Source organism: Molothrus ater, chromosome 5 (assembly GCF_012460135.2).
Source record: "Molothrus ater isolate BHLD 08-10-18 breed brown headed cowbird chromosome 5, BPBGC_Mater_1.1, whole genome shotgun sequence".
NCBI lineage: Eukaryota > Metazoa > Chordata > Aves > Passeriformes > Icteridae > Molothrus > Molothrus ater.
Window position 1 is genome coordinate 30156111 of NC_050482.2, and position 13545 is coordinate 30169655.

At 39.3% G+C, this 13545-nt stretch overlaps 1 protein-coding gene across 1 annotated transcript in view; it reads left to right on the forward strand.

The window, feature by feature from the left end:
• Window positions 1-13545, forward strand: part of ANO6 (anoctamin 6) — a 70223-nt gene that overhangs the window by 36406 nt on the left and 20272 nt on the right. The window contains exons 4-9 of the mRNA XM_036400725.2: window positions 6141-6206; window positions 7762-8040; window positions 8401-8514; window positions 10363-10478; window positions 10896-11030; window positions 12340-12445. Coding sequence (XP_036256618.1) covers window positions 6141-6206; window positions 7762-8040; window positions 8401-8514; window positions 10363-10478; window positions 10896-11030; window positions 12340-12445 — 816 coding nt within the window. The remainder of the gene's footprint in view (window positions 1-6140; window positions 6207-7761; window positions 8041-8400; window positions 8515-10362; window positions 10479-10895; window positions 11031-12339; window positions 12446-13545) is intronic.

A 13545-nucleotide genomic window follows, 5' to 3' on the forward strand; every position in this document is an offset into this window, starting at 1 on the left:
GCTGCCCCTTTGGAAAGAATTGTTTTTATCAATTAGCATTTTACATTTATGTTTGTAATACTTGGCCATTGCCCAAATATATTAAAAATATAATGAGCATCTTTTCTAAGTAGTGATGGAAATTAAATGTGAGCAGTGGAGTAGTATTTTCAGTGCAGCATTAATGTTAAGACATTAGCCAGAATGAAACCATTAATAATTAGACCAGGAGATTGTGGGTAGATGCTTGCATAAAAACTTTACTTTCCAAGGTCTTAGTTCCACAAAGATCTGCAGCCACGTTGGCTCTGTGGTGTGCTGAGGAAGAGGAAGCAATCTACCTACACGCAATACGTGTGAGGACAAGACCATATCAGACAAGTGACCAGATAGGGGGAACACTGAGCGGCTGGGGAGCAGTTCTGTGGAAGAGGCCCCAGTGGTTTTTGTGGAGAGCAAGCTGAACAAGAGCCAACTGTGCAGCCTGACAGCAAAGTGGCCAACAAAACCTGTATGGACAGAAGTACAGCCAGGAGAGTGACACACGAGCCTAGGGTGACTGGGATGTGTCAGAAGGAAGCCAAAACCAGTATTTCCATGCAGAAGTAGAAGCTGAAGCAACAGGGGGATTGTGCACGTATACCTTATATCTGAGATTGAAATTAAGATTACATTTATGGTGCAGCTTTACATCCTTAGAATTCCAGGAAGTAAATTAACATTTTGGCCTATCACAGTTCCCAGAATGATGTGGGGTTGGTACTGCCCAAGATACACTCAGATTTCCTCAATGTTGGCATAAAACCTACTTTATAGCCTGTCTTCACTGACATTGTTGTTGATTTGGTTGTAAGTTTTTCTGAGAAAAATTGCTTCCACCCTTGTGATGAAATGGAACTAAAATAAGGAGTATTGCCATGTACAATCAGTTTTAAATGCTGCATACATCACTGTCTGATCAATGATGAACTGAAAACACCCAATTTTATAGGTAGTATCTTGTGTAATTCAGTGTGCTTTAAGCATGATTAGGTTCCTTGCCCGTGCTACTCTTTCTTTGACTTCCCTGACAGTTTTATAGAGGTATTATCCAGAGCTTTATTGTGCACAGGATTTGGATACTCCAGCTTACCAAAATATAGAAGATTCAGTGAAGTCTGTTCTTGTAGGACGATATCCTCAAGTCACTGGAATCAGGAGCAAGTTTTCTGCTGTTTGTGGGCAATGTTACAGGTCTGTGAAATCTAGAGATTTGTCACTGGGAAAAAATCTGTCCAACACACACAGCACCCCACCCAATTGCATGATGTGGAAGTCACTTCAGAATTCAAATTATTAGTGGACACCTGTAGATTTCTGAAGGGAAATGTTTTGTGTGCTGCAGTGGGTGGTTTTTTTATGATACATTATGAATGTGGAGGAGTCCCCAAATTTTTACTGCATTTAGACAGTATTTGAAAATCAGGCCACAACCTAGGTATCCAATTGACCAGATTCAGAGAAACAGGGCACAGATCCATTTGTTCTTCTGCAGCAAGTGAAGACTCAGATCCTGGGAGTATCATTGTATTGGATTTGAATGACTTCTGCTCTTTTTCTGAATAATTGGATAAATGTAATGGAAAGGTCCAGCATTAGTTTATAGTAGTAAGCAATATTCTTGGGAAAATAGCTCAGAGGACAGCAGGAAATAAAACATGGGTGTGATTTGATGGAAGGAAAAAAATATATGGGATTCTGAAGCTCTTGGAGATCCACAGGGCTTCTCTTATTTTCATCTGTTTCTGAAATCTGGTTTTGGGTAGGCAAAGTCAAACTAATGAAATGACAGCCTCAGGGAAGTGTCTAACATAATTTATAGATGCAAAAGATAGTAGGTAAGTTTCAAATATGCAACTCAATTCAAACTCCAAACTTTTTAAAGTTGGTATACAATTAATTTTGCAAGCACTAGCAAAAACGAGACTGCCAGGAGAAGATTCCAGAAACTGTACCTTGCAAGCAATTGAAATTCTTGCTCAAAGCATATCTTTTAAATCTACAGTTTATGTACCCTATTTGTCAGGATAGCTTACCATCAGAATAGAATTTAAATATCGCCAGTCTCTTCAGGAATGTTCCCAAATACCAGTTTCATCTATTGAGGTCCTCAAGGAGCTCACTGTTGAAAGTCAAAGGATCAGGGCCAGAAAGGTAAATTCAAGATAAATCAATGCAGAATGTCATTTTAGTCCATCTATTTCCCCCCAACAGAAATAAACAGAAAGACTGTCAATAATTTAAATTTGAATGTGGGCAAAACCTTCATTTCCAGCCATGGAGGAATCTGTGCTTCTGAGAAATAGATGTATTGATTTTTTTTTTTCCAAATTGAATGAAACTATCACTCATGGAGAATATTACACACATCTTGTTTGGGTTTTTAAGTACAGTGTTTCTGACAAATTCATCAGAGCTGGAGAATTTTGTTTTCATAAGCAAACAATGAACAGTTCCTGCCTCTCTACTTGTCTAGTTCAGATAACCAACAACAGTAAAACCACAAAAAGAAAAAAAATTACCAAAAATAAGCTTGTGTAACTTTTCAAACAAGAATTACACTTATCCCACTGCTTAGCATGTGTCATACCTGCAATGAGAGAACTGCACTCAGGTTTACAGTAAAAGGGTATCTCTGTGCCATTTTATGCAGTGATGTGAGGCAGTAGGGAATGACAGGCTCTGCATGCCTGTGGTGTGCTCAGCCAACCTACTCAGGAAGTCTGATAAGTATGGAAGGGACCTTTGGCGCTGGGAGGAAGGCGGCCACACCTGCCTGCATCTCAGCTGGATGGTTTTGAAGCTGAAACTCACTGAAATAAAACCTCTGCTCCTGAGGCAACCACAAACCCAAATTTTACTACTTTGGAAGGAAGGATGACAGAAGAACATGAAGACAGATAGAAGGAGGAGTTACTCTCCAGTTACTACATACATTTGTAAGACAGAAATGGGTCTTTCCAAACAGGCTGACTGGAAGCTGTTGTTGAGGGCAGGGCTAGACTGCAGTATTACCAGTTCTGTGCAGTCACGGATCAGGTTGCAAAAAACCATGAAGCTGGCTTAAAATCAAAGGGTATATCAGAAAATATGTATTTGGAGTTCTTTGGGTTTGCATTTTTGGGGGCTTATTCTCTATTGCATGTCCTGCTTCTCATTTTTATGATTGTCTTCAAACATAAGGGGAAGAAGCTTACAGAGCCAAGCTGCTCAGTCAATTAGTTTTCTGATGCTGACAGCTGGGACTGTGAGGAAAGCTTCCAAACACCATCAAAGAAACTGTGAGGCAGCTAATATTGCTACAATGATCCTCTTCACTTCCTTCAGCTGTTTTTCATAGGGGAGGCTTTGGGCCCCATGTACTTTCTCTTATTGACTGTGATTTATCTGTTGCCTGTCAGATAAGGCAGAGGAGGCTATTCAAGCTCTCTTTTTTATTTAGGATTTTTTCCCTGAACCCCCATGGATATTGTGATAGGGAACTTTCCTCTTCGCACAAAAGAAACTTAGCAAAGATATGAGTTGGTGTTCTTCTGTCATTGTCATCAAAGCAAGTCTTCCCTACCATTTACAACACACAGGGGGAAAGATGCTACTGGTCTGCTACCAATTTCCAGACCCACAATTTTGTTAATCTCCTCAGCTTGGCAAGACAATCACCAGAAATTGAAAGCACCATGGTGAAAATGGAGCTCACGAAAGCTGATCCTTCGACATGCCTGTAATACTTGGCATTTACTTACATTCTGCTTTCATTTTCTTAAGACTGTATATGATTATGCATCCTAGGTGTCTTAGTCTATTGACTAGCCATTCAATCATCAAAACCTATGTCAGATTTAGATCAGCAGCATTACCATGATTACTTTATTATTGCAACTTAGGCTTGCAGGTAGCTGAGCAAAATGCCAGATACTAAAATAAACTTTGGATGGTCTCCACCTTCCTGCCTAATAAACTGTTATATCTATATACTGTATTCCCCAGTGAATGCAAAACTATAGATTCCTCTGGGTAAAAGTCTAGCTCCTCCATAGATCATTATACACATAATTCAATCATTTATATAAAATAGCAAAGCCCCTAATTAGCAAAGCCTCCCAGAGGCTTTTTTTTCTCACTATTTGAATTTATGCATTATTAGAAACCTTAATATTGTCAACATTCATCTAAGATTTTGAGGGCAAAATTAATTTTGGGAACTTATTACCATAATCAATTATTAAAGGAATCTGATTAAAAGTTTTTTAAAAATAGTATTAGACTTCTACAAATGAGAATTGCTCTGCATCTATTTTTATGCTATTTAGAAAGAAAATCAAATAGGTATTGATGAGAAAAAAAACCAAAAAAACAGGTTGAGATATTTGGCTCTTCTTGTGCCTAGCTCGAGTAGAAGGTGATATTCACTGGAATAAAAAGGCAGAAAACCCAAAACAGATAAGAAAAATGCTTTTTCCAAAATATGAAATTAGTCTATTGAGATCATTTTCACATGCAGCTGCTGCAGCTGGGAAGTAACAAGCTATAAATGGGGTAGGCTGTTCATATTGTTATTCAGTTCTATAATTATTAATTTCAAGACTTGCTAGAGTTTTGGAAAAATAGCATTTTCTTGTTTGGGGACTTAAAACCATCTTAAAATATTCAAGAACTGGATGAAACTTATTTGGGTATACAACTGACCTGTTCCTGTGGAACTTCTGAAGATTTTTACCATTTTTACCATTTGCTGAAGCATGTTTTTGCCCCTAGAGTGGGTGAGCCTTGAGTCTAGCCCTGAGGACCACTTTCTTCGTACCTATCAAAGTTCCCAAGACTTTATCTAGAGGGTCATTCACTGACTCTGGTCATCCATGGTAGCAGCAGGTCTGGATCCTGTGCACAGATCTTAAGGCAGCTAGAATTGCTATAGAGAACCACATGACAAAAAGCACTGGGACCTTCTTCTTTAAGTTCCTATGGTGGGAGATGCCAATTCCTTTAAGCACATATTAATCAACAAAAAATTGGCCAGTGGCATGAAAGGAATCTGAAAGTAAGAAAGTAGTATGCCCAAGTCATTCCTCACTTCAGCCCTAGCCCTGGTACAGGAATAAAGCTCTCAGCTTTACATTAAATTCATCTTCTTCCAGCAAACTGCTCACTAAAGAGCCTCAGCCCCAGCTACGTACAGGTGCCCCCCATTACCCAGGCTGGTATTTTCACATGCAGTCTGCAGTTCAGGGAGAGCTGGCTACCCTTGACTCACATAATCAAATAAATCATTGAGAAACTACCCAGTTGGTGCAGATAGCTTTAAATTTGATTGCTTCACACAAAGTTTCAAAATTTCTTGTTAATCCCATATGGAGTTGTACATTATTTATTTGAGGGGAAAGGGGATGTTTCTGTGTTTCTTGGGAGGAGGTCATCTGTATGGAGAAGCAGATTCAAGATTGGAAAGACGTTTCAGGTTTTTTGTCACTCACTATCTGCCAAGTGCTGGTAACTATGAGGTGAAATTAAAATGAACGACACATTTGATTTTTACTGAGAAAAACTTGTTATGTCCTTCTGGGGACACTAAATGCTCCTGGAATAGCACCACTGACTCTACAAGTACTACAGCTCTCAGCTTCTTCCTTTGAGGATGTAGTCCATGGACTAAAATATATTGGGATACTACAGTTTGAACCACAGTGTGAACTCATATGATTACTGTGAAAGAAGCATAAAGTTACAGGTTTCTGGAAGGAATGTGGGGTGGAAAGCATTTGAGATGAAGACTTTCTAAAGAAAGATTAATGTAGTTCACTTAGTGACTAAAGGCAAAAGAGATCAAAATTTCTGGAGAAGATTTACAAATTTTCAAAATCTGAGTCATACTTACACCTCTGAAATATACCAGAAAATGACAGGATAAGTTCTCCACAATTGCACTTGAGGACAATATTGCACATCAGACAAAAAAACTGATCCAGATTAATTAGTAGGTAGGACTGTACATATCACCACAGTAGCTATCAAGTGTTATAGAGATAACATAATGAAGGTTTTGGGAGGCAATTCCATTTTTCTATGCATACATTTTTTGTGAAATTTGGAACAGATATTTTACAGTGTTCAATATCTTTTAACAGAGGAAGAGACAAGTATATGAATCAAACCTGATAAACAATGGCTTGCAACTAGAAGCGACGAGGTCGGTGAGTGCTATTCTCTGTGTGAATGGCTGTTCTGAGAGCAGAGCTGCCCTGTGGGATTAAGGAAACTGGATATATTAATTCACTGTAAGATTTCTCTCCCCTCAAGAAAAAAAAAATCCCATCTTTCTTCCATTAGCAGTGTCTTTGAGATCTGATGCAAAATCTTTTTTAACTTATGTTGGCTCCTTCCTCTGCAAAATAAAAGAGGGGAAGCTGGAAGATTACATCATGAATCTGGGAGATTACATAGGTCATGTTTGCTCAGAGCTTGCAAGATAAAAATTACTGTCTGTACCCTGCAGAGAGGTACTTCCCATACTCTGGCTGTGTAGTACAGGTGGGAGGCTAGTGTGTGTCTGGGGCAGAATGCCCCTGCCAGAAGAGCAGTGCATGACCCTGCTTCTCGAAATGCCGCGATGTCGCCTGCAGGCAGTTCAAGAGCACTGAGGTAATGCACACCAGCTGCAGAGCTGCTGTCTCTGGCAGAGAGGATTATAGCCCCTCCAAATGCCTTCTCTTTTTTCCTACCCTGCAGGACTGCAGTGCTCCATCTGTGTCTCCCTCTCCAGGACAATCACTCCAGTCTAAATTTGTTGTTGTTTGGTAGTCTATAGAGGTCCAGAAATGGTCGCTTTGCCCCTTCCTCCCAAATTACCCAGAATCTATGGCATCACAGTATTTATTTGTCTGCTGTGAGGGCTCCTGCTGCATGTCCAAGAATGCAGCCTGGTTCTTCACATTCATAAAAAAGTAAATGCTTGCTGTCTGGAAGGCTGCTGTAGACCTGGTGCAATACTTACTTGTTGCAGTCTTCAATAGTTCTGCTGTGATTAGGACTGAAAAACATTTGAAACTGGACATTTCCCCAGGCTGGATCAGATAGCTGACCAGTGCCCCTGAGCCAATGAGCTACATAAGGAAATTTCATGTGGCTGACACTCACTAATGCAGGGCAGCAGTAGGACTACAGGCCACATGTGGACAGGAGGCAGGAGTGGCTGTCAGGGTTCCCACTGCATATTGCTGCTGGTTTGGCCATTCCCCTGGGGGCAAATGTGCCCCATGCTGTCTTTTTCAGCAGTTTCTAATTTCCCTTTCCCTCTTCCCATTCTCTCTAGGAAGCTTGGAATTCTTGCTGCCCAGGAGCACCCATGGGTGCCTAGCCTGCTCCCATCATATTGGGTTGTAACTGAGCTGCTGGGGAGTTGCTGGCAGCTCCAGAGCCATGCCTGCCCTGTCAAAGAACAAGTAAAAAGAGTCCTAATGACCCTGTATGGGCAAAGTGTTACACTTTTGCTGTGTAAAGTACTTGGCAGAGATGTAAACATTAAGCATTAAGGGAAGATTTAACATTTTTCTATACCTTTATATACCTTCATTTGCATGGGTGTTTCCTCATGTCAGTGCTTTTACAAAAGCCAATGATATATTGGGATGGACAATGAATGCAACTTTGCACCTAGATAGCATCTAGATAGCATCTAGATAGCTCAGGAATTATTAAAATGAGAAGTTCTTTGCTTGCATACTTATTTTCAATATTCTTTCATCTCAGGTTTTGGATGAGAAACTTATTTTTGTGAAGGTGCATGCACCTTGGGAAGTGCTCTGCACGTACGCCGAGGTTATGCACATCAAATTGCCCCTGCAACACAATGACCTGAAAACCCGAAAGTCAGCTTTCAACTGGTTCAGTAGACTCTTCAGGGTGGACGAAAATATCATCAAACCTGAGCAAGAGTTTTTCACTGCCCCTTTTCAAAAGGAACATTTGTCCAACTTCTACATCCAAGACAAAGACACGTTTTTCAATCCTGCAACCAGAAGCCGAATTGTAAGTCCATAAAATATTTCTAGCATTTACCCAGAAAAAGAAACTAATCCTTTTATCAAATCAGTGTAATTATCTCAGTAGAACATCCTAAAAATGTTTGGGATACAACAGTCCTGTGTGATTTATTAAATAGCCTGGGCAATCCAGAAGGAAAACTTTAGTTACATTTATCCTATTTCTCTTCCACCTGAATTTAAATGGTTTGTACACCCTGTGCAATTAATTTTCTCTACACTGCTTACTCTTTCTTAACTTGTATACTTGTATACATGTATACTGATTGTATACTGAGACAGATATAGCTGGATATGATTTTTTTCAGGTTGCAAGGACACAAAATACTTTTTTTTTAAATTTCAGGTTCATTTTATCCTGTCCCGTGTGGAATATGCAACAAAAAATAATGTGAAAAAGTTTGGCATTAACAAATTACTGGACACTGGAATCTACAAAGCAGCATTTCCCCTTCATGATGTAAGTCTGGTGCTTGTAACTAAAATACACTTTGAAATAGAGGTCTGAACTATATCTAGAGGTCTGAACTATATCTAGATATATATATCCTCTAGGTATATCAAAGGACAGAATCACTATACATTGCCTTATTCCTGGACTGGTATTATAGCTACATAGAAGAACAGGATGTGGTTTTGCTAAAGAGATTTTCTTCCAAAGCACTTTTGGTTAAAAATGTGTTTCTATAAATGAAAAACAATATATTTCGCTTGAAAGTTCTTAGACTTGTATTTTCTGGGAGATGTATTTCAGTAAAGTACCTGGACTGAGAGATAGTTCCCATGACACACAGCATTATCAGTCCTAAATCAATGTTTCGTTAGTATGCAATTTTCCAATATTAAAATTCCTATCAACATTGTTAATAAAGATGGAGACTACAAATCTCATTTTAGGATGTGTGAAAGTCTTGCACAGTGAGAAGTAGTCCCTTGGTTCCCAAACATTGCAGCACACATGCATGAGACTCAGGTTTCCATAGAGGACACTGCCTAGCCAGTCCAAGGTGTTGTCAGAATCTTGCAGAGAAAAGCTTCACTGCTTTCAATTTCACCTCGCAATAATAAAAAATCCAGTTTTTGCAGCTACCTTCTGAAGCTTTTCAAATTATATAATTTGAATAAGAAAGTTATACTGAAAATTGTTTTGCATACTGAGGCTAGCAATAGCACCAAAAAAAATCAAGGAGAAAAAAATCAGATTTCAGAATATTTGACAAAGAAAAAACTCCACGTGAGTCTGTGAATGCAAAGTGAGCAAAGACTGAGGGCTGATTTTCTGTATTCTATCTATTGCATAACTGCAACATCCCAACTTGTCCCCCTCAGAGCCACCATTCTGTGTCCAAGGTGTGTTCTGTCGAGGAGACATTGAGAACATGGGAGGTCAGGAATGATAACTGCTTCAGCCGCATGGACTTGGCTTAAAATATTTAGGAGGCCTCCAAGGTTTTCACAGAAATTTTTAAGGCAGAATCAAGACAAACCATGTTTCTTGTAAGTAATCAAAGATTTACAGAATAGAATTCATATAATTTGTGACTAGCCATTTTTAAGGTTTCCTTTTAAAGGTTTAAAACCTTCCTTGCAGGATATTTCTATCATAGCAGGGGAAATTTGGACTCAGTATGATGAGTAATAAATTACTGTCTTATACAGTTGAAATTATACATAACAGCAATGCTGAAAATGAAAAGTAGCAGATAAATTTCTACAAACATTACTCATGTTGTTGCATCACAGATATAGAATGGAAAATATCTCAAACAAAACAGGTTTTATTGGAATAGCTTTTTTAATAGCCTACTAAGAAATACAAAGATTATCTCCATGTGGACTCTCTTTTAAATTTAAAACAGAGACTAGAGGCCCTGGATTTTTCTCTCACTCTTTCCAGCCTGTATTCTAGTACAGTATTGAAGCAAAGCACGTGTAGGATGTTAAAGCTACTTAAAATCCATTTTAGTTCAGTCCTGTTCTCTAATTAGAATGGATCCTTTTTTATTTTCTATTCCTAAGTGCCAAGATGCTGACATGTGCTTAGATTAAGTTCATGATGAGTCCCTGTTATTTTCAGCTCACATATGTACAGCATTTACTTTAGCATTCAGTGCCTTTCTGGCAATCTTCTATCCTGAATCCTGGTGTGCTCTCAGAGCTGCTGCTCCTTTTCCTAGCTTGCAGAAAGACTGTCTAAAAGCTACTCCAGACTGTAGCTTTGTGGCATAGAAGTCATCTGTAGAGATGAGAGATGAGCAGCTCTGGTTAGATTTTAGTGCTGTCTTCTCATGCTCGTTCTGTTTTGCAGTCAAGTTTTAGGCACCTGTCGACTGACCCCAGCTGCCCAAGTGAACGATATCTCCTCTACAGAGAATGGGCTCATCCTAAAAACATTTTCAAACTGCAACCCCTGGATTTCATCAGGTTGGTGTAACTGGCACTGGACTAATGCAGGGAGAAAGAGAAATCTACATCATAGGCCTGGTTTTGGGGAAGTCAGAGACACAGGTCAGTTCTGAGGGAAGATACATACACCCAGATCAGCTCATGCACAGGAGCATAATTTGAGATTGGTTTTATGATGAGCTGATTTATGAAAAGGCAACCACTTAAAATTTTTCTTTGCAAGCCATGATCTTTTCTCTTTTTCCTTCCCCCCCCATTTCTATCCTTTTACAAAAGCATGCAATACTACTGCAATCCCAAACTTGAAACCAGAGGACTATGACAATATGGGTTGGCATAAAATGTGTGAAATGAAGAGCCATTTGAAACAGAAATGCAAATTTACTTGCATTTCAGGAAAAAAAAAAAAAAAAACAACACCTTTCTCCTCCACAGGAAATACTATGGAGAGAAAATTGGCATCTACTTTGCTTGGCTGGGCTTTTACACAAATATGCTGACTGTGGCTGCAGTTGTAGGAGTTGGCTGTTTTTTCTATGGATACCTGACAAAGGACAACTGCACATGGAGGTACCTGGTTTAATATCACATACAATTTTGGTCAGTCCTGTACACAGAGGGACAGTACAGGGCTTGCAAGACATTGCTTAATAAAGGAAGAAAAATTAAAGGGCCCGAGAACAACTGCCGTGGTGGATTTGAAGGCAAAGGCATAAAATATTAGATAAATAATGTATATCCATGGACCATTACAGTGATAGACATCTGGGAGTTTGCTATTTCATAATTTTATTTCTATTTTGCATGAGGTTCACCATTGCTGGTGTAGAAACACAAAGAAAAGAGTGACAATCAGAAGTCAATACGAATTGACATAATACATAATTTTCACTGTGGTAATCCTTACACTAAGTACCCAAAGATGTTAGAAGTTTCTTTCCTTTAATTTGGGAAAATATAGGAAGAGCAACAGCACAGGGGCCTTCAGCTGCTTAGGATACCTTGGATCTATGCCAAGGCATAGCCATGACACAGATCCTCTCATCAGAACACAACAAAATTCAATCACGGCCAAATGACCCAGGGGAAAGAAAATGATGGCATTGTGTCAAAGGACCTACAGACCATACTGTTGTATATCCCTCCTGGAAGGGTGTTCACATTCCATGCTGAAGGGCTTTTCCACAGCTCCACTCCTGTGCCCAATTTATACCCATTTAGCTTTTTTCCAGAATTATAATTCATTTAAGCAGCAGCTCCCTCCCTGGTGTTCACCCCCCTGATGTAAGGTAGGAAGTAATTACATTACCTTTCGGTCTCCACCATGCTGGGTTAGTGTGTGTGAGATGGCAGCTCTTTTGCCATATCTTAGGGGATGGATCTGTAAACCCATGAATCCTTGCAGCAGCTCCCCTCTGCACAATTTCCAGTCTGATCCTGTTTAGGAGACCACAGGGACTAGGAAGTCCTTGTGGCTCTGCAGCTATTCCTTGTTCTGCTAGACAGTGCTGCTCTTCCTTCTCCCTTTAGACTTGCTACAATAGCAAGCCTGAGCATGCAACTGTGGGTTTCCTACTGAAGAGAGTTAGATCTTTTAAGAGCTTTATTTAAGAGTTTTATTTTTAGTGTGGGCAGTTTTGAGAATTATCACCATGTACAAGGGATGGAAATGATTTTCCTTTATGTGTCATCCATTTTTGAGATGAGGACTATGAATGGAAATGGGGATATGTTGCCAGGGCAAGGGGTGGAATTCTTCAGTGGAGATCACTGGTAAATTATTCCCTAATTCCCTGAGATTATTGCACTGTCTTCATGTGTGAAAAAGGACTAAAGAATTATTTAGTGTCGGTGAGTGACTGACTAGTTTTGTTTTTAGCCAAGAAGTATGTGACCCCAACATAGGAGGTAATATCATAATGTGCCCTCAGTGTGATAGAGCATGTACCTACTGGAACCTCACCATCACTTGTGAATCATCCAAGGTAACTCCATTTACAGCTTCTAGACACACTTTTGGTCTTTAGTTGCACTTTCCCTAGTACTACATATAAAACAATGTTGGTCCTCCATCAGCATCCTGCAGAACTGCTAAAGATGTGCAAATAGTTGCTCCTTTTGATACACTGACTCAACTTCGAAAAGTAACAACAACATTAATTGCTCCAACTTGATCTAAGATGAAAAATTTAGTCTTTTTTTTTTCACATTGCTGCCGATACTTGGTAGGAGAATAAAATGTTATTTCAATTGAAAATTGTTTTCATTTGGGGGTACTTCTTTTTGAGGGAAGGAAAGATTCAGTTAAAACTTTGATCCAGTAACTCTGAATCAATTTTTCTAAGGAAACATTTAAAGCTTGTTTTGACATTTCTAATTTCTGCCTCCTCCCTGCATGAAGAAGTTATCTGGATCTATGCCTTGAATTTGATCCGTGTTGCCAAGGAGAAGATGGGTACAAGGGGAGGCTGGTGTTGGCTATGACAGAAGCTGTCACACAGCCATGTCCTGTTGTCTGCTCTTTATTCCTGTCAAAAGGAACCTCACTTTCTTTCCCCATTACCTTGTCTCACTAAGCTAATGTTAGCCTTTCATCATTCCTCTCTGTAGATTCAGTCCCAAAACTGCAATTTTTCAGCTATTCATCAAAAATATTTTGCCCAACTTTAATGTGTTGCATCAGCACACTTACATACTAAAAGAAATAAGATTGCAGGGAAAAGGCTATAATGGAAAAAAAAGGGAGATAGTGACCACAAAGGTATTTCATCAGTGTAGTTTTACTAACTAACTTATTTGTTATCCTGCTTATGAGAACCAGATGTGCCCATGGCCTTAGTGGCTGTACTAAAAATCCATAATTCTATGATGAGTTCCCAGACCAGAAGCACTGTTTTTCCTCTTAGTAAGCACCAGATGGAAGGAAGTTTGATAGCACTCCATTTTACTACCACTCATAATGCATATATGGCTTTTATTTTTAATTCTGAACTTTGCATTTAATTTCCTTTATTTACTGGAGAGTGGTGTGCATGGACAGAAATTGAGGAAACACTATCCACAAGGGTTGTTTATGAAACTACAC